This window comes from Cololabis saira, chromosome 1 (assembly GCF_033807715.1).
Source record: "Cololabis saira isolate AMF1-May2022 chromosome 1, fColSai1.1, whole genome shotgun sequence".
Classification (NCBI taxonomy): Eukaryota; Metazoa; Chordata; class Actinopteri; order Beloniformes; family Belonidae; genus Cololabis; species Cololabis saira.
Window position 1 is genome coordinate 23,285,581 of NC_084587.1, and position 24,918 is coordinate 23,310,498.

At 40.6% G+C, this 24,918-nt stretch overlaps 1 protein-coding gene across 5 annotated transcripts in view; it reads left to right on the top strand.

Moving 5' to 3' along the window:
• Nucleotides 1–1,070: 1,070 nt before the first annotated feature.
• Nucleotides 1,071–24,918, top strand: part of dclk2a (doublecortin-like kinase 2a) — a 50,100-nt gene continuing 26,252 nt past the window's right edge. For all 5 annotated transcript variants that reach the window (XR_009782402.1, XM_061718503.1, XM_061718516.1 and 2 more), the window contains exons 1-2: nt 1,071–1,911; nt 5,981–6,318. Coding sequence is in view for 4 of the 5 variants with exons in the window: in XM_061718503.1 (XP_061574487.1) it covers nt 1,512–1,911; nt 5,981–6,318 (738 nt within the window). In the remaining variant the exon portion in view is untranslated. The remainder of the gene's footprint in view (nt 1,912–5,980; nt 6,319–24,918) is intronic.

Genomic DNA, 24,918 nt, shown 5'->3' on the forward strand with positions numbered 1-24,918 from the left:
GTTTATTCATTCAGCGAGTCAGCAGTGAGGAGACGCTGCCCAGAGAGTTGGAAAACTCAAGAGATGACTCCATTTATACCAGTGGCTCACAGTGAATTCAGTAGCAGGACTTCAGTTCAGTTGCAACTTTTCCGCCCAAAAGCTCCCCACACACTTTCCACAGAGTTTTTAAAATGTTTTAACATTTAAAAAACATTTAAAAAACAATCCATCCATCCCCTGTGATGTCTGACGCCCCGCCCCTGTGATGTCCTACGCCCCGCCCCTGTGATGTCCGACGCCCCGCCCCCTTCCGCGGTGCTGCAGCGAGGGGTACTAGAAATGATTCAATCAAAAAAAAAAAAAAAAAATAATCACTTCTAATCGAAATAAATAATAATAAAAAAAAATAAATAAAATTCAATAAAAAAGGTGTTCAAATGCAATTATTTGGGTCTCAAATATTTTTTGCATTCAAACACTTTTTTTCTTTGATTGAAAAAGTTTTTTTTTATTGAAGTGATTTTTTTTTCATTGAAAATATTTTTTTCTTTTTGAAGCAACTTCTTTTTTATTAAATGATAAAGACACAAATGTCCTACCCATAATATGGCGCAAACACAAAAAAACACTATTTCAATCAAAAAAGTTGCTTCAAACAAAAAAAACTTCCCTTCTATCAAAGAAAACATTTCCAATCAAAGAAAAACACTGTTAAAATGCATTTTTTGGAGTCTCAAATATTGTTTTTGCATTCAAACACTTTTTTTCTTTGATTGAAATCATTATTTTTTTTTGATTGAAGTGATTATTTTTTTTAATTGAAAATATATTTTTTGATTGAAGCAATCTTTTTTTGATTTAATAATTAAGACACAATTCTACTTCCATACTTCCATACTTCGATCTTGGATTTGTTTTTGTTTTGGCCGGGCTGGGATGGGATGGGGGGGGGGGGGGGGGGGGGATTTGGTAAAAACAGCAGGTGAAATCGGGGGGCATTAGGACCCCGAGGCGTGGCGGGCTTCTCCTTCCTCCCTCCTCACTATTGATCTGACAGCTGGTTCGGACGGCCAGTCAGATAAAGGATGGGGAAAAGACGTGCGGCGTGACTCCACTGTTGTGAGTCTTCTTGTGAAACTACGTGGTCATTCTAACAAGAAGTCCACTGCTATGTCTGCCAAACAAAGCCTTTCAGCCCATTTTTAACTGGATAAGCACTTTTTACCCGGAACGCCTTGTGATTGTTGCTCACTGTGGTTTGATTGTTATAGTATAAGTGCAGAAACCAGCTCATGTTATTGGACCAATTTGAAGGTCTGGATTTGTTTCTCGTTTTGGGATATGCGTTTGGATGCGTGGACTTTTTCACAGCCAGTGCGGCTGTACAGTAAGTAAGTAAGTGTGGACTCGAGGGTGAGACGCGTCTGCAGATTCAGGACACATTCAGACCACTGCAGCTCTCCGCGGATTAAAATAGTTTCCAATTGGGATTTAATTAACCAAAACGGGAAGAAAGTGACACAGTCGGCATGTCTCTAAGCAAAAACATGGAATTTGAGCACTTTGAGGATCGAGAAAAGCCGCAGCGGACAGCGAGGAGCCAGTGCGGCTCCGGGTCCCAGTGCGGCTCCAGAGGACTGGCCCCCAGCCCCGCGCACAGCGCGCACTCCAGCTTCTACCGCACACGCACCCTCCAGTCTCTCACCTCCGAGAAAAAGGCCAGAAAAGTCAGGTTTTATCGCAATGGAGACAAGTATTTCAAAGGGTTGGTGTACGCCGTGTCTCACGACCGGTTCAGGTCCCTGGACGCCCTGCTCATGGAGCTGACGCGCTCCCTGTCGGACAACGTCAACCTTCCCCAGGGAGTCCGGACGCTGTACACGCTGGACGGGAGCAGGAGGCTCTCCAGCCTGGACGAGTTAGTGGAGGGTAAGGTTCATGATGGATGTAAAGGCTCACTTGGCTACTATGCAGGTTTTTGATGTCATGATTCAAAATGATTCAATCAAAAAAAAAAAAAAATCACTTCTAATCGAAATAAATATTTTCAATTAAAAAAAGTGTTCAAATGCAATTATTTGGGTCTCAAATATTTTTTGCATTCAAACACTTTTTTTCTTTGATTGAAAAAGTTTTTTTTTATTGAAGTGATTTTTTTTCATTGAAAATATTTTTTTCTTTTTGAAGCAACTTCTTTTTTATTAAATGATAAAGACACAAATGTCCTACCCATAATATGGCGCAAACACAAAAAAACACTATTTCAATCAAAAAAGTTGCTTCAAACAAAAAAAACTTCCCTTCTATCAAAGAAAACATTTCCAATCAAAGAAAAACACTGTTAAAATGCATTTTTTGGAGTCTCAAATATTGTTTTTGCATTCAAACACTTTTTTTGATTGAAGTGATTTTTTTTTTAATTGAAAATATAATTGAAAATAGGCTTTTGATGAAATTTGATCCACATCTGTACGTATGGTGCAAATGTTCTCTGCCAATCAATCCCCTTGCCAAAATAACCCATGCAATTTAACCAAATGCAACTGATACTGTTTGATCTCACTAGGGGGGCACAGCTGGTGAAATTGGAACTTTGCTAAAAAGTTATAACTTTAAACTTTATTTATTTATATAGCACTTTTCATACAGGTAGAGTGCAACACAAAGTGCTTTACATTAATAAGTAAAAAGAGACAATCTCCCTTGACCCCCCCACTCCCTGTACCCTCATTCATACCACATACACACACCTACACACAGCATACTATTCAGATGCATACACACCCGGAACCCCCCCCCCACCCTTTTGGTAAAAATGGAGTATGACTGAGCACCGATAGACCAGGTGAGGAAACACCATCCTATGGGAACCATCCACACCGAGAGCCGTCCAATATATAGCTACTGTATATAGTTATCTAAATCCGTCTAGTTATCTTTTGAGAAGTGTTCTTTATATTGTAGATGCAAAGGTCTGCTTGTCCATGCAGACCTACGATCAACTGACCTCTTATTGCAGCTATTTCTTTCATGTACGGGTCTATTTTCATCTCTCATCCACCTAAATTTTAGTCTCTTGGCGGCACTCATTTCCTGTAACACATCCCCTGAGGAACCAAGGAAGATTTAGGCCAGGGCCTGATCTAAATTCTGGGGCATGTCTGGTTGGAAAACTGAGCAAAAGTTGTTTTGATGCACTGACTTAACTCTGACACTATCTTTTATTGCTTTTTTTCTTTATACGCAGGTCACAAAAAAGTAAACTTTGTTTACCAGCATCCTACACAAAGTCCCAGGTTCAAGAATTTAAGCTAAAAACCGATATCATATGTTTTTAGGATTCAGTTATGACTGTTTCTTCATCAGAATCTTTTATTCTGAAGGTGGGCCAAATACCAGTGTCTAGTCTTTGTGTACTCACCCATCCAATGGAAAGAGAGAGGACATTACTGCACAGCTCAGCACTCTTGAGTGCATCGATTGCTGTGACTGTTGGGACTCTATTGTGTGGAAACCCAGTAAAGCACCATTCACATATGTGCCCCTCATCACTGGATGGGATTACAGAACCAACCAGTCAACTGTAACTGCTGTGCTTGTTTAAAATACATAAATAAAAAACTCAGAAAATGTAGTAGTTTATGAAGTGGAAGTAGAACAAGCTTTGTAGTTTAATTTAGAGTTTCCCAAATGTTCCACAGTCATTCCAGTTGGTACCAACATGTTTGTCACTAAAGGGTCTGTATGGAACATTAACATTACAACTTAAATGCCACAGCCTCTAATGACAATGAGCCTAAAACTGAAGAAAGTTTAATTCAAAGAATCAGACTAAAGTCCAATATTTTAATAAGATAAGATAAGATAAGATAAGATAATCCTTTATTTTCTCCCTCAGTGGGGAAACTTATTTTGTTGGCAGCAGTACACTTAGCACACACATGCAGGGGAGGGGTAAAAAGACTAAAAAGTAAAAAATAAAATATATAAAAAATACAAAAAATATATATAAAATATGTATAATTACAGAAATATGAGCAGTATATACAGTAGATTGAAAGAAACAAGGCAAAAAAGCAGGTAGAGTGTGTGTGAGGTAGACTGGCAGATATCAATCAATTGATTACTAACATTTGTCATTGCTGTGTCGGGAAGGTGGATTGTAGACTATTTCATAATGGTTATTCACTTTTATATTTCATTTTAGAGGGCTCTCGTTCAATCTTTAAGTCTCTAACTTTCACAAAGTTTGTGCACTGGACTAAACTGACTGAACTGACAGACCAAAAGCAGAAGTGATGGGAGCGTATGAGTTCAGTTTGAACTGATGATGCGCTCCGGATGGAAGGTGAAACAATGTCTTTAAGAACAATGAAAAAGGAAGTCCAGTTGCCTTGATTCCTGACCTGGATGACTCACAGGCTACACCAGCGTAGTTTGTCAAAACTGAAGCAGAGAATGGTTCAGGTCTTGGCTGCATTGTTTTGGGAGGAAAGTCCTGCTGTTGTGCCTGCTGGTTAATGTTCGGATTCACTGGGACACTAAAAAGAACTAGACAAACCCTTTTAGGATCTCACCCATAGGGGTTTTTTTTTAAATGTTTTTTGGGGGATGACACATTGGCAAGAGCTGACTGTCCGACTCCGATTACAAGTGTGATATTTCAAATGAAAAGTGCGATGAAAAGTGTATTCAGAAATGTAAAGAAACAAACTCTGTAAATAAATCTGTGATTGGATTGGTGACAGCTGTGAGACAACGGCTGTAAAAACTGCTGGACCGGTTAGACGGCGCTAATAATGCTGACCTCATCTGCTGTCCACAGGAGGACAGCCGACAGTGATGGATGGTGCCTATCACATTTATGAGGGACATCTGAGGGCTTTTTAGTATTCTGTCATTTTAGCTGGACAAATGATAACATGAGTTATACTTTGCTTCCGTGTAGAGTCACAGCTCTGCCCCCCAGCCTGCTTAGCCTCCTAATTAGCCAGTGGTTAATTGCAGCTTTAACTAAATTTGGTCTCAGGAGATGCGCTGTTTCATTTGGCCTTATGCTCTAGCTCATTTTGCTTGTCTCGATGAACTAGCAAGAGGAACTGTTTATAGACAGTTTTGTTAAAAAAACAAAACAGTAAGAAGAGAAACAGTCCTTTCCTTTTCCACTGTAACTGCTCTCATTGTTGAGCAGAGAGGGATTACAGATACAACACTTTGGCTTCAAGATCATGGCCACAAATAATTTCTGGTGGTTTTCATTCACGGAACCAGGCCATTGACTTGCCACATAGCTTTGTTTCAAAGAGGAAATATTCGTGTGTCAATGTGTTCAAATGGAATGTCGGCAGATAAAACAAAATGCGCTGCTTTGGAGAAAGGCCAACTCAGCCGTTTAGCAGCTGAGAGGGAGAGAAGGACAGTGTTGCGAAGTCTCTCAATGCGCTTGTTTGTTTCAACTGAAGAACATTAACTCTTTGTTGTTAAATACTGAAATGATTTGAAACTCAAAACCAAATCAATTTCCTATTCTTGCCTGCTTCTCATATGAGGGATAGTTCTTTGTATTGTTTGATTTTATATCTTGATTGTGGAAAAAAGGTAAAAGTTTGCATACTTTCTTTTTTTTATAATAAATTCCACTTGAGCACAACAAGGGAGAACTATTCTGTTCAAAATGGATTCCTTTCATCATGTGTAGGCAGTTTTTATAGTGCAAACCATAGTCTGGTCGGCCATCACAATTCCTTTTCTCTCTGACAAAGACAGTCTACCTATAAAAATCTTCATGGATACATTTTCATAGTTTGTTTTATTCTTGACAGGAAGGTCTCAATGTGTTTCACTCTGTCACTGTATATCTTGCTTCTGTCCCAGACATCTCTCCAGTGTCTGCCACATCTCGCTTCGCATATATTTTAGAGCGTTATGACTTTGGCTGATTGAGGTTACTGTTATGGCAATGTAATATAAATGCTGTATAACTCCTTTGTTTCTGCAGGTGAGAGCTATGTGTGTGCCTCCAACGAACCCTTTCGACGGGTAGATTACTCCAAGAACATGAACCCTAACTGGTTGGTAGGCAGCAAGACGGGTACATCGCGCTCCCTGTCCTCTCTCATCCCACTAAAGAACGAGCTGCAGCGTGAATCCAAGGACTTCATCAAGCCCAAGCTGGTCACAGTCATCCGCAGTGGTGTCAAACCCCGCAAGGCAGTTCGTATACTGCTCAACAAGAAGACGGCACATTCCTTTGAGCAGGTGCTCACCGACATCACGGATGCTATAAAGTTGGACTCTGGAGCTGTGAGAAGGCTGTACACTTTAGAGGGCAGGCAGGTAAGTCAGATGAACACTTGCTCTGGTAAATACCACATACACACTTGGAAAAACTACAACTATAACTGTAGTTGTAAAATAATATATATCGTACCCTGACAGTTGGAAGGTAAATATATTGTTTTCAATGAGATGAAACTGGATGATGTGTGTATGAGAACCAGATGGAGCTGGGAAGATGAGCTTATCTCCAACAACTACTCTGTATTATATGTGTTAACTGTATCAGCAGTCCAGGTAATTCCAATATGTTTAATCAAGCATATATAGTTAGATCTTTTCTTTCTATAAATAAAAGATAAACCCTCCTAAGAGTTTAGTTTTTTTTTTTTTTTTTTTTTACCAGTCTAGCATTATGATTTCCTCTTACCTCATTCACTCCTGCCCCATGTGTGAATGTGCTCTAATCCTGCCCATCTGGGACCCCCTTATATTAATACCTCCATTGGAAATTTAAGACTTTCCAGGTATTAAGAGACCAGATCAGTTTGAACACATGGTGTCCCCAATCAGAAAAGATTTATATCAAAGTCTCATCTGGCAGACTTTATAGATAATTATTATTGACATAGAAATGTTCCCCAAATAAAGGTTTTTCAGTGATTGATGCCAACTACTTAGTGAACGCTGCGGCAGATGGCTGATAACATTGTGCAGATGTCATTCTGTTGTCCCTTTCTGGATCCAATGTAATCCAGCAATTAAAAAATAATGAAGCACAACATTTGCTGAAGTATTTGATGTAGGTAGATGTATTCTGCACTCTGTTTGCAGCAAAACTCAACCGACAACATCAGCTTTTTTTTTCTTTTTTTGGTCTTAAAGAGAACAAAAACTTTCAGAGGCTGATTATCTCAATGGAATCTCTCACTATCCCCTATATATTATATAGACATTGGTTATTTGAGATTTCCAATAATTTGTTAATCAGATCTTTCATTATGAACAGGCTCCTTTTAACTGTTGTTTTAGATCAACATTATGAACGTTCTCAAAGACTTTAAACAAGGAAACTGGAGATCCTTTTTTTTTGTTCTTGAATACGATTCACTTTCCATCCAGAAGGGATCCCCACTATCTTCTTTCCCAATTTTCCAGTTGGCGGCCATTGTAGTAGTAAATATATGTTTTTATAGTGTAAAAATGGTGAGACGGACATTTTTTTGGGAACTTCTTACAATGCAGTCCAAGTATTTGATAGAGACAAAAGTAAAAATCAAGCAGAAGTTGCTAATGTCAGTGGAATCGTACATAAAAATTGCAGCAATTTTCCAAATTGTGGAAAAGCTATATAAAGTATTTTGGTTACATTTATGCTGTTACACTGTTCTGACAGAGTTCCCAGTGAGGAATTGTGGTATTGGGCAGCACTGCGGCTTAGCAATGTTGCCCCCCCATGCAAGAAGGTTCTTGGTTCGACCCCGTGGTGTGGAGGTTGCATGTTCTGCTTGCGTGGCTTCTCTCCGGGTACTCCGGCTTCCTTCCACGGTCCAAAAAACATGCATACTAGGTTAATTGATTCTAAATCTGCCTGTAGTTGTGCGTGAGTGCGCATGGTTGTCTGTCTGTATGTGTGGCCCTGCGATAGACTGGCGACTTGTCCAGGATGTACCCCTGCCTCCCGCCTGTAATTAGCTGGGATAGGCTCCAGCAGAGCCCGTGACCCTGCAAAGGATAAAGCAGGTATAGAAAATGGATGGATGGATGGATGGATGGATGGATGGATGGATGGATGGATGGATGGATGGATGGAATTGTGGTTTTTCATTAGAAAGTCTTGAGTAGCAGAAAAGTATGTTGGGGTGCTACAGGACATGTACCAGGGCAGAGCAAAAGCAGTGAGGTGTGGAGAATGAGTAACAGATGGGCTTCAGGTGGAAGTAGGACTGCACTAAGGATCTGCACTGAGCCTCTTGCTGTTTGACATGGTGATGGGAAGCATGGTACTTGAGGTCAGACAGGACTTTCCATAGACCAGTTATGAATGAAAAAATGAATGCTTGGACACTGCTAGCATAATGGACAGGTTTTTGACAGGGATTTATTCATGTTCTTTGTGCAACACATTTTGCACAGAATGCATATGTTTGAAAAAAATGTATTGATAGCAATGTTGAATATTGTTACACGATAAAGAAAAAAAAGAAACCTGTTATACTAAACATAATTACATTAAGAGCAAAGATTACTGTTACATAATAAATAAAAAAAGTTACACTTGAAGTAATTACATTGTAAATGTGGTTTGTTTAGTTTTGTTTTTAACACTATAACCGCCAAGGCAGTCTCACGGACAGTTAGAGGTTTTGTCATGTGACTAACTTTGTCTAAACAAAATCTACAGGTCTGTCATTCCCTGACTTTTCTTAAATGTGTGAGTTTTATCTTTTCTGAAGTTTTGAACATATTAAAATAAAATACACGCGTGTTCTGAGCACTTATTCTTCGGGCCGCCACAGCGAGCCGATCCAGAAGACTGTTCCGACTCTGAGCTGGCTCACCGCTGTTATTTAAAAAAGTAAAAAATAAAAATAGGACGGCCACTGACACAGCTGTTAGCCCTACGATGTCCACACAAAGTGGGGAGTGGCTACAGTCTCATACACCCTAAATTTCTGAATGAAATATGCAGCTGTCATCACAGAAACATCAAGCAGTTTAAAGATGGTCTTATTGCATTTGCCTTTAACATGTTTTCTTTCTCATCTCCTGCTAATTACAGGACACACTTGGGTTTAAAATGTCAGTATGGTCTTTAGCAGTCAAATGGAGCTTTAAGAATGGGGAGAAAAAGTGCAGACTCAGTTCACCAATCAAAGCTGCTGTGACTCTTGGCTGAAAAAACAAATGATTCTTGACATATTTGAGTCTTATTCACTTTGACGGTGCCAACCTCAGCATCTTTTCTGTCAGGCCACCCCATCAAAACTTCTGATGACTGGTTAGGATCATATTACAGAGCATAATTGCACTCATATGCAGAAATACACTTACTAAATGCCAGAATTTTGGACAATTTTCGTTCTTGTCATTGGACAACTTTAATAAAATGATTTGATCCATTTCAAATGTTAACTACTGTACATTATCTTGGCCTTTGTGTCTCTCTGTCAATGTAAAAGCTTTTAGCACTTAACAGGGTTTACTCCTTCTGATTCTAATATGTCAGGTTAGGAAACTAGGCAATAAAATGTACAGTTGTGTGTTTCATAGCTGGCCCCATAATACCTTACTGATATTCCAGTTTGTGATTAATTCATTCCGGTTTCGGTGACAAAGTCGTGATGTGTCTCTATGTCCAACTCTTGGAAGATTCCAACTATTCCAACACTATTCCAACCCAGCTGTTCTTCCTGACATCTTATGATTCATTTTGCTAGGAAGAATGCATGATAAGTTTCATTGGTTATATTGAAATACTCAGGCATCTTGATGTGATGTCCTACTTTCACTTATTTGCTTTGAGAGATTTAGCAGTCTTTTAAACCGAAAGATAATCAGTTAGGATATCAATCTGATTCACAATGACATTTTAAATCAAAGGTCACTGAAATGTGTTTAGTTGTTAAAGGCTACAACTTGCAAGTTGTTGCAGTAATGGTCAAACCAAAACCAATATAGCCTCAGCGTTGTTTGATGCTATTTTATGTTGGACTACCTCCACTTGTATTCAGGAATGTTGCGTGCTATAGCATTAGTTTTGATTATCTGTTTGTGTGGCAAACATATAATATACTGGTTAAAGCTTTTTCATACAAAAATGCCATAATTTAATAGATAATGTTTCAAAATAAAATTGATTTATTCACAAACCACCCAACAGAAAGTTGTTAACCACTCTTATTATTTTATTCATGATCTGAAAAGGGCAGAATGGAAAAAATACTGACTGGATTCTTGGATTCATTAGGCTAAAGATGGGTCTCAGCCAGTTTCACCACCAACATGATAAGTCATTAACATGATCAGTAAACTTGACGGTAGAACAAATGAATGATTTTCTGTTGCCTTTTTTCCACAACATACAAACATTTTAAATGCAGATTCACAACATAGGTTACAATATTGTTTTAGCTTCATATACGATGTTAAAAATGCATTACCCGACTCATGCAATGGTAATGTGTTCAGCCTCCTTGGACAAAAAGAATTTCAATCATGCATCAATATTTACCAGTAAATTTCTCCACGATTAGAGATGGCGATGGGTCCTAAAGTTTCAATTGTTATAAGATTACAACCCCCCACCCCCACCCCCACCAAGTGTATGAATTTTATTGCTGCGGCAGAGCCAGTGGAAATTATTGTTTGCACAATATCTGGTGGGACATATTAATGTACAGTACTTCTAGACATATTGAGGGCGGCTCAGCAGGTTTGAAAGGGATAATTTCTTCCGACTTGTCATGTTCCGCTGGCTTCAGTAGGTTTGGTTTGGAATTAAATGAAATCCAATTTATAGGTTTAACCCTATAAGCCTGCAACCTGATCCTGAGACCAGAGCTAGACGCTCGACAATACCCAATCCATGGTACGCTAAGTCGACTTAAGACAATGAGTGTGTATTTTCACTTCAACTTAAGACATTTTTGTATTGAATATAAATGGGGGAAAACGGCATAACACAATATAATTCAGCAGTAACCCAAGAAACCCCTAACAAATGATCATGATGTCAAATGAACTCTTCTCTGAAAGGTTTTAAACGAAACTTAAACACTAAAAGCTCTATGAAAGTAGAATTTACTGCAGCACTGTTGTATTTGACAGCAGTAGTTTCGGGTGCCTAATAAATTAACCACTGAGCGTACTGTATGTGAAAATCATGTCATTCCAGTGTAAACAACCTCATAGATACTATAAAAAGCACTTGTAAAGCTTTTCACTCAGTCACTCACACCCATAAACATATGCAGACATACACACTCCAAATGTGCCACCATCTGCTTCTCCAAAATCAGATGAGAGGTCCTTGCCACCTGGCCTGCAGACATTGCAACCCCAACCCCCTCCTCCACCCACGCACACAGAAGCCCCCCGACTGGAATGCTGGTCACCACCGGATAATTAACACGATAAGATGGAAGGGAGGGTTAAAGTGCAGCTGTCAGGTGTGTTTTGGGGTGTGTGCTCCATAGATTTGTAAGTGTGGGTGTTTTTGCACAGTACGCCTCTGTCCACGCTCTGTACCAAACTCAAAGCTGCTCTTCAGACTGTCTCAGTAGTAGATCTTGGTTATCAGGGCCAACAGAGTCAGCTGCTGCTTTTCAGAGAGGACCCTGTTTTACATCTCAAAGCTGACCAGGCAGGCAGAAAATAAGATTTCTCTGTTTTCATTGTTTAACACGTGCATACATTAATATTGAAAAACAGTTTATTTGTTGCTATTTCTTCCTTTTTTTTTTTATTAAAATTTGTAATGTTAAACTCACTGAGATGTGGTTCAAGAAAGTAATAGAAACTTATCTATGTATCTATCTATTTATCTATTTATATTAACAGATTTTATATAATCACGAAAAATGTTTTGGCAAATGCATTTATTGTTGATTCAAAGACTGTTGGTGTAAACATCTATTGTAGGAGAATAAAGATCTTACTTTAAATATCATAACGTATTTAATCAGGCGTTAGTCTGGATAAGGGTCAGTTTCAACAAATTGGTGTTTTAATGTTTGACTTTGCTAAGGACGTATATTCTAGTAGAGACACTTGTGTCTTTTTCTTTTTTTTTTTATCTTATCCCAAAATTGATTATTCACAATGATAAAGGTAGAGTAGATGATTGTTGTTGTATAGAAGCATGTTTAGTCTTATTGGTTAAAATAGTTTTTACATTCTGGGTTTCTGGATAGCTCGCTTGGTTGAACACGCCCCATGCAGCTGGCTCTGCTTCAAGTCCTGGCCCGTGGCCCTGTGCTGTGTGTCTTCCCCCTTTCTTCTTTTGATACCATCAAAGGGAGCCACAAAATCTATACAAAGAAAAATAGTAGCTGTCCTTTTATCTTTTCAAATATTACATAATGTTCAGGTGGTTTAATGATTTGTCACTTGGTAAAATCAAAGGAAAGGCCTGTTCCTCCCTGTCACACAGTCTGTCTGCCTAGGTTTTCCGTCAGTGTCGGCTGGATAGCTTGATAGTTCTTGTCACCACCCAGCCAGTTTTACACTTGCATTAATTTTTTTTTGTTTGCAAGGAACTTTAAATCAATTGTTAGTCACCCCAATAAATATTGAGAAAAAAGAAAGCTAAACTGCAATAAATGATGGGACAACCAAATCAGTGAGAAAAATAGGCTGTTTCTTGGGATTTCCTGAAGTGAGTTTTCACTGGAATAGGATTCATGATGGTAAAATGCCAAAGTTAAGACTGAATTCAGAGTCAGGCTGTAGAAAATCAAGTTGTTTTTGGTTTTGCTGGTCACTCAAGATTTTTGTCACACAGTAGTGACTTTTCTAATCTTCAAATCTCTGAGGTCGAAAGTTTCAACCAATAAAAGGATTGTGACTTGGTCTAGGTATTATGTTGTTTAGATTAAAGTCGTTTTTTTAAAGGCTTAAAGCTGAGCTTTTACACAATTATTTATGATAAAAAATGGTTTCTGTGTAATTTGTCCCCGGTTTTGGTGGGTGCTGCTTGGTATCGGCAGGTTAACAGCATCAACATGATGTTTGATGAGAATACATGTATTACAGTAAATCTAGTGTGATTACAGAGCACTGGGCTGCAAATAACTTGGCTACACCTTTTCACATAACAATTCCTGTTCAGTTAGATGAGTATTCAGTTGAGAAGTCTGTTTGCAAACGAGCAGATAGGAAGGATAAAAAGAAGATTCCAGCCATCTCCTCTGTTGTCACAGGCGTGTGGTGAAATATCAGTAGGCTTATGTCCTAACCCTCATATTTGTTAGCCACTACTTCCTCTAGCTCTGCCCATCCTCTCTCTCTCTCCACCTGGGCAGTTATCCCGCTGTGAAGAGCACCTGACAACAACCCAGTTTGCCAAAATAGATTTGACATTCATCCTTCAGTTTGTTTGGGTATCTCAAAGCTTAGGAAATATACTTCCCTGTGTAACACCTTTCACGTTCAGTTTTAAAACACTCAGGACAAATGAAAACGCTGATTGTGATAAGGTCACATGTATTTATATCTATGAACAGATGAAGGACACGGCTCTGCCCGTTCGGTGACCTTTTTCGTTAGAGCGCTGCTATTAGGGAAAGTTGGATTCATCCCAGAACATCTCCCTGCCTTTTACCCGATTCAACCTTCAGCCCGGTGTAACAATAACACACACTAGGAAGGCAAAGACGGCCTGTGTGTGGTGTTGCTATTAAAACGTTACGGATCAATATGCTACACATTGTGAAACTCCATTCCTTTTCCATTGAGAAATACTCAGTGGGTTATTTGAGGGAAAGTATTGATAATTAATTCTGACATTCACAAAGGCTGTGGGCAAAACCCCAGACTGTCCAGTCCGTGTCTGATGCCGGGGAGTAACATGAGTTGAGAGGATCCTCAATGTTTTCTCCCAACAGCCAGACCGTTGTCCCCAGTGAGGTAATCAGCATTCCTACTGTCAATGTTCCAGCCAGGAACACTTCTTTCCCTTCTTAAGGTGAGGGTGTGCCAGAGTTTATTCAAGAACTGCCAAACGTCCTGTTCCATTGCTTCTCCAAACTCCAAACAAAGTTTCTGGTTCCAGACATGCCTGAGCAGCTTTCCTCTTGGTGTCTGGACCTCTGGGCTCCAACAAGCTAACCAAGCTCTCCTGGACAATTCCTTTAGCCAGATAGCTCCCTTCACCTTGGTTGTACACCACCAGCTTGGCGGGATGTTGCCATGACGAGCATCAACCACCTCTTAAAGGAGCTTGAGGCCGGATTGTGGCAAGATTTATGAAAAAAATCCGTATACATTTTAAGTTTTCTAGTAATAATGTCAGATGAAGCGTTCCAAACCCAAAAGAATGAGCCCTCTAGTGTATCTCTCCTTTGCCTTGAACAGGCTGTGTGCTGCAAAATGTGCTGCAATTCGGTCCAGAATGTGACGTCACATGACGCTGCATGTGCGTTCTCCCCGTTCTCCCGTGTCGGCTTCACTGTTGGCTGCAGTACCCCCAACGGCCGTCGTGGTGAAGGGTGGCGCTAGAGAGTCTCATTTCTTAAAAGGAGCCTCAAGCTCCCTTAACTACAGCTCTGTGACTGTTTACAACAGTGCTCATCGCAGCCACTTTTAGGAGTTTGCTGAAACTCCAGAGGTGTAAAGACCTGCCTGAAACATGGTTACTGTATCCTGTATCCCTTTGTTACTTTGAGTGTGTCACAGACAATTTTGAAGAAATGCGTTGGTTAAAGTTATTTTATCAACATATGTGGACATGCATTGGCAAAACCACAGAGTTCAAAGTGGACTCTTGACTCCTGTTGTTGTTTAGGAAACAAGATTGTCCCCCTGACTATGTCATATGTAAAAGTTTCTATTCATCTGTTCATCCATCCACTTCAACTTAAAACGCGTATCAGATATTTTTCTTTCTGTTTCTCAGTTATAACGAGTACGGTTTGAATGTTAACAATAGTATGTCGACTCTCCTGATGTGTAAAACCTGTCCGTGGAGACGGGAAGTTTGTCCAGAATTGACATCATTTTCACTTGATGAATATTATTTTTGACAAAATGTCAAGCAGTGCACTTACGGTAGTTGAATTTAAAGAGGGGGGATATTTCCAATCCAGAATACCTAATTATGCCCAGGATTCTGTTTTTCTGCACTAAGAAACTGATAACAAACAAAACAAAACTGAAATAACTCTGCATTTCACAATCCCTTTTTACTTTTTGATGTTATCAGGATGACAGTTTGTCTGGCCATTACCGAGAGGCTGGAAACAGCAGGGTCACTTAGACTGCAGGGCTAATATGTTTGTCTGTCTGAAATAAAGGCCATTTCAGTACACAGCAAGCAGAGGACTGGGAGAGGAAGTAGGACTAGTCACTGATGACTGGAATATGGGTTCCGATGTGTCTTTTTTTTGTTTGAATTACTCCTGTGGTGGATAAGATCTACTTATCTTTCATAATAAACTTTATATCTTAACGGCCACATGGTCAGTGTTGGTTTATACAATAAATTCCTGCCATATAAGACAAATTGGTTTGTTTAAATTGGTTTTCCATCTCTATTTCTATATTTAATATGTTAGAGCAGACGTCTATCGTTAAGGTTTTTATTGTACATGAGAAACGTTTTCTTTTCTGCATTCGTAAAGTAAAATGCACACACCTTTTTGTGGCACTAGAAGCTTTGCTTGTGCTATTTATCATATTTCATAAAAAAGTAGTAAATCCAGGATACAGGGAAAATAAAGTGGAGGAAAGAAAATGAAATTAAGCCAGTATCAGTCCAAACTATGTCAAACAGAATTCGTTTGAATATTGTTTTTGGACTTAAATACAATCTAAACAAACAAAAAACCATCTGAAGGCTGCAATGAACTGAGTGTTAGATGGATAACAGAGGAGAAACATGCTGATACAGACGGGTAGGTACATGCAACGTGCTGAAATCTGTCATGAAATCTGCTTTTGCTCACAGCTTTTCTTAAATTTAATTTAATTTATTGTTACTGCTAATTATAGAAATCCTCCTGCATTTTTACGACCATCTGCAGCTGAATCGAGTACACTGTTCTCTTTCTTTCAGAGTAAACTTTGTCACATGCTTTAGTAGAAAACAGAAAGCTACTCTTTTGAACAGCACTCGCACTTGTAGTTGCATTGAGATTAAACAGGTTATGGATTGCTTGGGTTTTGTGTCATAAACACGGAGGATATTGATACACGTGACACTGATTCAACCTGGCATCAATGTCACACACTCTTAATGATGATGGCTTCCTGACCCCAATACCCTAAACCAGCTTAGGCTTTTACTTTTTTTTTTATTTTGAACACGTTCTGCTCTGCTATCATGGGCCAACAGTTGCCTCGATTAATCTCAGTTTGTTATAATATTGAAGTTGACAAGTTGTTATTTGTTTATCCGTCTGGCAAGAAACGTAGTTACAGAAGACTGTCTCCAGGTCTGACTTGTAGAGGCAACACCACTCAAGGGCCTCATCTGCTTGTCGGGTACGAGCTGTTTTCTGTGTGAAATTTGGATTAAATAGCAGCATTTAGGCCAACAGCCATGAAATTTGCATGCCCCCCTATTGTTCTGTGGTGTCGTTAACATAATGAGCCATGTGACGCCAATAGAAATGATGCCCTCCAAGCAGGAATATTCTGGGTTCAGTTTAGTGAAATGCTATTGTTTATTCCACTTTCGTGGCATCATCTTTTATGGGACTGAACTCTGCAACAGAAAGAAAAGATGCATGCAAATATTAGAAGTGTAAAATAAAAGTACCTCTTCATGTTTCACAAGTGCTGGTGCAATGTGCCTGTTAAGCAAACTGGAAAACAAAAGCCTGGCAGGAGACACAGAGCACCACAGACAGACCCCCCCCCCCCCCCCCCCCCCTCCCCCCGCCCTCTTGGCTCTGTCAGCTGCACAGCGCGTGTGGAGGTCGTTGTCAGGGAAGGGCATCCATTGTGTGTTGTGTGATCTCAACTGCTTGTTTTGTTTTGCTTGCACAACCATGCCTCGCAGAAAGTGACATGGTTGTCCTGCATTCCAACCTTGGTCCAGAATCTGGCTTTTCCCCTTGAGTTTCAGCTGCAAAAAAAAAAATATATATATATTGTGGATATCAGGCCGTTTATATATATATATATATATATATATATATATATATATATATATATATATATATATATATATATATATATATATATATATATATATATATATATATATATATATATATATATATATCCACACGGTCTGATATCCACAATGGATTTGTGCAAGACAGACTGTGATTCTGTGTCTTCTGTTTCTCTTCAAAAGCTTTATTGGTTTCGTAATTGGTTAAAAGCTTTATTGGTCCTGTTTTTGAAATAAAAATTCCAAAGTTTCAAATAGTTGTGTATAGCTTAGTGAACAGCAGATCAGCTGATTGTTTGAATGGGGAAATCAAAGGCAGTCAGGCGAGGCAAGGCAAGTTTATTTGTCTAGCTAGCACATTTCAGTTACAAAGCAATTCAAGATGTTTTACATCACGGAAACATGAAAAATAGAGAGAGAGTTACAATGCAGTGGCATGATAAAGAAAAGTTAGACTTAAGCTAGAGTTAAAGTGTAGTACTGAAATTAGCATTGAAGCTGTACTCTTGATTTAAAGGAACTGTGTTCCTGCAGTTTCTGGAAGTTTGTTCCAGATCTGTGGAGCATAAAAGCTGAATGCTGCTTCTCCATGTTTGGTTCTGATTCTGGGGACAGAGAGCAGACCTGAACCAGGAGACCTGAGAGGCCTGGATGGTTGATATGGCAACAAGAAGTCTCTGATGTATTTTGGTCCTAAACCATTCAGATATTTATAAACATATATTTTAAAGTTTATTCTCTTAGGTACAGGGACCTCAGAACTGGAGTGATGTGGTCCACTTTCTTAAATCTGGTTGTGGCAGGGTGGAGGAGCAGCAATCACTCAGGTGATGGGTCACAGGTGTGTCCCATCAACCTCTCCACCCTGCCTGCCTTGATAAGGCGGGGCTGCACAGCAGCAAGTGGTCTGCTGTGGGAGAAGGTGTTTGTTCACGTGTGGGTGTTTGAGAATAAAGGAGTTCTTGCACTGAAACCCCGTGTCCTCTCTGTCCTGTCGGTCGGGCCCCCGTAGCACTCGCCCTGCTACCCTGGCGCCCAACGTGGGGCCCGACAGGATGGAGGAGGGAGGCACGGAGCAGGCCCTGGAAGCGCTGGCCCATGCCCTGGCGGACCTGGCAGCCCTGCTTTGGGGCCAGGGTGAGCAGCAGCTCGTGGCGCTGGAAGCGCTGGTGGCACCACAGCCGGCAGGCCGTGAGGCAGAGGCTGCGGGACCCGCAGAGCGACCCACCCCTGCGCCACGCCTGAGGTTCGCCGCAGCAGCGCGGGAGGAGCTGGTGGCGCTGCAGCCGACAGGCCGGGAGGCAGAGGCTGCAGTCCGCCAGGCGACGGCTCCTGAGGCGGCTCCTGAGGCGGCTCCTGAGGCGGCTCCTGAGGCGGCGCCAGCGACGGCGGCACCCACGGAGACGGGGATGCACCAGAGACCGGAGCAGTGCTGCGTCGGGGAGGGGGTGGTCCTGGACGCAGCCCGGCCACGGCCGCGCATGCCGTCTGGCCCGAGGCCACCCCGGGCCCGGTCCCGAGAGCGGCCGTCTCGGTGGTCGGCCCAACGCCGAGGGCGACCTCCCGACCGGTCCTGGGGGCCGGCCCGACGCCGAGTGCAACCCCCCGACCGGTCCCGCTGGTCGGCCCGTCGGCGAGGACGACCCCCCGACCGGTCTCGGCAGCCGGCCGAACCGGGAAGGCCCGGAGGCGCAGGCGGCTGTTCCGGGCTTTCTCTCCCGCTGCGAGGGGGGCGGGGGGGAGTTGGCTCGGCCGGATGGAACCCGGCCTGAGGTTGGCGATGGGGGTGTGTGGCAGGGTGGAGGAGCAGCGATCACTTAGGTGATGGGTCACAGGTGTGTCCCATCAATCTCTCCACCCTGCCTGCCTTGATAAGGCGGGGCTGCAGAGCAGCAAGGGGTCTGCTGTGGGAGAAGGTGTTTGTTCACGTGTGGGTGTTTGAGAATAAAGGAGTTCTTGCACTGAAACCCCGTGTCCTCTCTGTCCTGTCGGTCGGGCCCCCGTAGCACTCGCCCTGCTACACTGGTCAAACCTGGGCAACAGCATTCTGGATTAGCTGCAGCTGTCTGATTGACTTTTTGGACAGACCTATGAAGACACTGTTGCAGTAATCAATTAAATTGAAGATAAATGCATGGATTTGTTTTTCAAGGTCCTGCTGAGACATTTGTCTTTTGATCCTGGAGATGCTCTTCAGGTGATACAAGGCCGACTTTGTTCAGGAAAATCCTGCAGTCTCCAAATTGGTAGGACGCTTTTTACTGTTGGTAACAGCTGTGTAAACTTGAACTTCCTGGAAGAGTCTTCAGAAGAGAACATTTCCTTCATCCTTTTAAAAGAAAATCTCAACAAGCCTGAAGCAAAACAAGTCCACTGGACTGAAATAGATTTTTTTGCCACAAAAAAATAGGCGGACCATGATGGTGGATGGATCATGTTTTGAGCTACAAAAGAGGGATGATATTAAACCTACCCCAAAGTAGTTTAGGGTTAGTTACAGTTCAAACTGAAGAGCTTTCTTAATCTCATGACTTCAGTGTCATCAAAAAATGTGTTGGCATAGCTCAAGTGTTAAGAAACTCTGAAATGCCTGAAAAGCACCAAAAGAATTGGTGAAAATACCCCCGACAAGAACTGGGGTCGGGTCGGGTGGGGTGGGAGGCGCGAATTGGAATCCATCCATCTATTTTTTGTCCATGAAAAGACAAAAAAACTAAACAAATAGATCACAACCGTATCCTTTTTGAAGCTTGATTTTTTTTTTTTTTATTTACAGTATGTATTTATATTTTCCCTAGACCCAGAATCTTATTTTTGGCCTTATTTTACAGAACAAATGGCTCTTTGTCTTCTTTTAAAAAGCATCTTGTAATCTGTTTTCACAGCTGTAAATTGCACTTTTAACTGCAGTGTTTTGAGCTTCATCCTCACATAGACTTTGATTACCAAGTAAATGTATTATGAATTATAGATATGTAATTGCAACTTTGACAGCCTATGTGAAGTGAAGATCGTGTGTAGATCTTTGGACTCCTTTTTGGACATCAAAAAATAAATAAAGGACTCTAATGAATAAACAATAGTCTTCTGTACAGTCTTGTAACAGGTTTCTCTCTGCCTTTTGGTGCCACTGCTGCCTTTTTGTGGTTGTTGCATGTGTCTGAGATTTACGGCTGTAATCCTGAGGAATTAAACTGTCTCTGGGACCTGCCTCTGTCTGAGATCAGAGTTAATACCCAGGTTGGTTTAAGCTCTAGCATTACTCTGACAAATTTAATAAGTATCTCACTATCTGCATATTCTTAGCAAGTAATAATCTATGTGAGTACTTAAGCTTGTTTAAAGGATGGACATGTTGTCCACATTGAAAGTTTATTTCCCTTGCAGCAGCAGGAGTGTGATGATAGTTGACCTTCCTCAGGCAGGAGCCTGAAATCTTGATCTACTTTCTTTTTTTTTGCCACTCACCTTCCTCGTCACTTATTCAATTGGCCCAGACTGCAGGACTGCAATGCAGGGTTTGGAGGCAAATGGACCTTTTTGTGATTATTTTCTGTTCCCCAAAATTCAGCACATGCTTCTCTGCTGATTTTTTTCTGTCTTTGACACTTAAGGACCACTGCATCGTGGTAATATTTGTTTTATTTTTGTGCCTTTTTTTTTTTTTAAATAAAAAATACATGCTTATTATATTTGCATTTGTAAGACAGGTTCAGGCCTCCGTCTACATGTCTTGGAGTTGGCAAGCTGCAGAGGGTAGACTACAGCAGAGTACAGCAGGCTAGAGGGAGGGCACAGACGAATAGTGAGAGCAAGAGAAGGTCAGACATCCAAGAGGAGGGGGAGTGTCGCATTATGGAGGGCAAACTTCAATTTAGCCCGAAGAAATGTCACCCAGCCAATACAGAACCCTGCAAACAGGCCACTTCACTGATTGGTCAAGACAGGAGAGGTCTAGCAAAGTAAAGCCATTGGCTGTTTGTCCTGGCAGCAGTTGTCAAGAGTGAAGACGATGTGCTCTGACAATCATAAGGTTCTTTACTAGGATGCAAATTTCATCTTACACTCATCTTTGCATATCACATTCAGTTCAAATGTGAAGTCAGTCAGTTTTTCGTCCAACAGACAAATTTCCTTAGGAAAGGAAATATCTAAATATACATAAGTGATGCTGACTTTGGTTTTGGAATAAGAAACAAGAGCAGCGACTGGTGCAGAGCAGCAAAAACAATGTACAAAGTATACCCGTCTGTAGCCAGAGGAATAAAATCACAACAAATACAAGTGATGATGCATTTTATTCAAATCATCACCGTATGTGTTCTTGAAAACAGTTGGAAATGATGACCAGCTTGTTGGCTAATGCCAGCTCCAATAATGTCAACTCCCACAGTCCTTTCTTGTGCAAATGCGATTATGACAAATGCATCTGTCAAAAAAATTTGCTTTCCCAATCACACTAAAATATGAAAATGGTAGTAAACCGGTGCTCAGGAAAAGTTCTTACATTGAAAACACGGCTTCACTTTTATTTTCTCTAATTTTGTTTATGTTGCTCTAATTCTTTTTGTAATCATGTTGAATAGTGTGATCAGTATTTTGTGTAGAAATAAATTGACTTTTAACTAAAGGTTTCAAACTGAAGTGCCTCAGAAGTAAGAATATTCCTCCGTAGTCATATTTATTGCATAGATAGATAGATAGATAGATAGATAGCTAGATAGATAGATACTTTATTGATCCCGAGGAAAATTCAAGGCATCCAGTTGCAATCACACATTACATTAGTTACAACATTAAAGGTGCAAAAGTAAAAGAAGGTGATTGTTGCATAAAAGTGGCTAGTGGCTGACTCTTAGGACCGCAGTGCAGATGAGAAGTGGGAAACAATGAAAAGTGAAAGATGAGTCCGGGGTTTACTGTGTGCTTTTCCCCTGCCGTGACAGTGAGGTGTTGTAGAGTCTTATGGCCAGGGGGACAAAAGAGTTCTTGAGCCTGTCCGTAGAGCACGATTGTGACAGCAGTCTGCCGCTGAACACGCTCCTCTGCCTGGTGAACGTGCTGTGTAGATGGTGGGGGTGGGTGTCTATGTTGGAGAGTCCTCCTCTCTACTGTTGACTCCAAGATACGTTCAAATGAACAGTCCTTACAGTCAAACTGTTACCCAACACTGAACTCTGCTAGCAATAAGTAAATGTTTTCAATCAAGCTTGTGCTGCCGTACTAGCTGCAATTGGTTTTATATTTGCTGGAGCTGAGGAGATCGACTCCAGCAACCGACAGTGTTCATGGAAAACCTTTGAAGCCCCATATGAAAGATAAACTCTGGTCGGAGACACACAAACCTTGGTTAGGACAAACGTGGATTACTGTTGATGTTGTATTCCTCATCATAAGCAACAGTGTTTGTCTAATCACTCCGAGTGCCAGATGGGAAAGTCTCAGATTTTACGCTGCAGGTTTAATATGAAGCTTCAAGAAAATGTCAAACTTCTTGGAATTATATGGGTTTCTGCATTAATTTTATGTCATGAGATCTGATCTCCAGCTAAATAATAACACACAGTTATCTCTTGTCTTTGTTGCATACACCTATTAAACATTCACAGTGATGAAGGACAAAAAACTAAGGGAACCCTTGGTGTCAACAGCTAACTGAACCTCACTGGCCACAATTATTCTAAAGGAAGGGCTGGATTATGCAGGTCTGGATCAGACCTGCATAATATTCAAGAGAAATTGTATACATCTTTTCAGAGCTAATTCAGCTCAGATACATTTGTTTGGTGTGAACGACTCTCTTTTGGTCATTCCATGGTGCACTGCCATGGATACCCTGCCTGTTCAAGGACTCCTGTATGGTGGGCTCATGCATAAAGAAATCTGATCGTTCTAGTGGCATCTTTAACCATTTGCCTGCTACTCTCAGGGTTTTCTTCCCCACTTCTAGCAAGAGTAGCCACAGCAGTCATTGACAGTTTGTATAACAGTTCTGTGATATTAAAGTGTATTATCAATAGGAGTGCAAAAATTAGTTGACATTGTTGACAAAAATCGATAATAAAAATAGTCACCAAACGAATTTGTTGACTGTTGTCGGCAAAAATCAAATTTTAACACAGTGAGGCATGACCATGCTTCCTTTTCTATTTCCCCTGAGAGTTGCACATGCACAATAAGCGTATTGTTTTTCAACAGAGTGAGGCATTAACCCCCCTTCCTATCACTGCTGAGAGTGGCACATGCATGTACAGCGCCAGCTAAAACAATTTGGCGGCAGCCGATGCAACACCTTTGCGACACATATAAAGTCTATGTTCAATAACAGGGCAATAACAGTCAGCAAAGTTCTTTAAAAGATGTGTTTTTGAATGAAGTGTCTATCTTTCTTGTCTTTTGGTTTTAATAAGCATATAATTTAAACAACCTTGTGCAAAGTTTAAAAGCTGAGAGCGAATAACAGCCATTTAATGAGTATGAAATTTCGTAATCCAACTAGTGGACTAAGAGTTTCAAAAGTCGATGACTAATCGACTATCAGAATAGTCGTTAGTTGCAGCCCTACTTATCAATCAAAGTAGCTCTAAACCCCACCTCAGAGTGTATGCTAATGTGCAATGTGAGAAATATTTGTTATGATATCTAGCACATTTATTTCTCTTTTTTTCATTGATTAAGAAGATTCATACAATTTGAATATGTGTAAAGTTGCTCATAGGTTTTATGAAATTCTATTTCTACCTTAATTGGCTATGAGTCAACTTCTCGTTGGCAGCCCCGAGGCCATTTTAGGTGGACTGTTAGTAAGAGGTTTCTTAATTAACAAGCCCCAATGACAACCTTCACATATGACTTTTCATCAGAGAATGAGACGCTGGATTTACTAAGATCTTTTTATGCACTTTTATGCACTCGCCAGGCTCCTCAGACCGCTGATGTCATCCTGACTGGTGGTGTTTATGTAAGAGGACAACGCTCACCTCAGCAGTCTCTTGTGCTGCTGTCTCATTCAGTCATTTATCAAATGACCAGCAGGCTCCACATCACTGCTGCCTGCTGAGTAGAAGGAAATTTCCAGAAAGTGTCCTCTTTGACGATATCTAAGCACCGCAGAGTGGTACATGGATACAGGTCAGAGTCATAAGAGAAAGTTAACTTGGAATCTGCTTGTGATAATCTCTCACCACGATTACTTTTGACACGTACATTGGACTCTCCCTGTGGGCTGTTGACATGGTGATCCTAACATGTGTGTCCCGAGAGATAAATATGGTAATTTGCTGCCAAATTCCAGTGTGGTTAACTCCTCTAAAGAGTGAAATTAACTGCTGCTATATTAAAGTTTTAATCATCTTCTGCGGTTCAGTCAAGTGATGTACAGACAGCTCTCCCCTGCTTTCACTGGGTTGTTGTATGTATTACCAAATAAAGTAATGTTTATTATGTTTGTTAAAAAGGTACATTATAAGCATAAAGTAGCAAGCTGAATATCTTACGATATTCAATATCAGTATTAGTTATTGCTGATGCCCCAGTCTGCCCCCCAGTCTAAAGTCAAACAAAACTGTCAACTTTTCCATGATAACTAAAACCAAGTTGTTTACTGGTATTTTAGGGATGTGTTCAGTTGAAATAAGAAAAGAAAAATACATCAAGGCCAAAATAATAAATCCACTGATGATCAATAAGTAGCAGTGATGTCACGATCCGATCATGTGGTTTCAGAATGACTGGAATCGGGTGAAAATGATCCTTTTCACTTTTATTTCACTAAAATACATTATTGAATGAATAATTATATTAATTGCATTAATAAATAA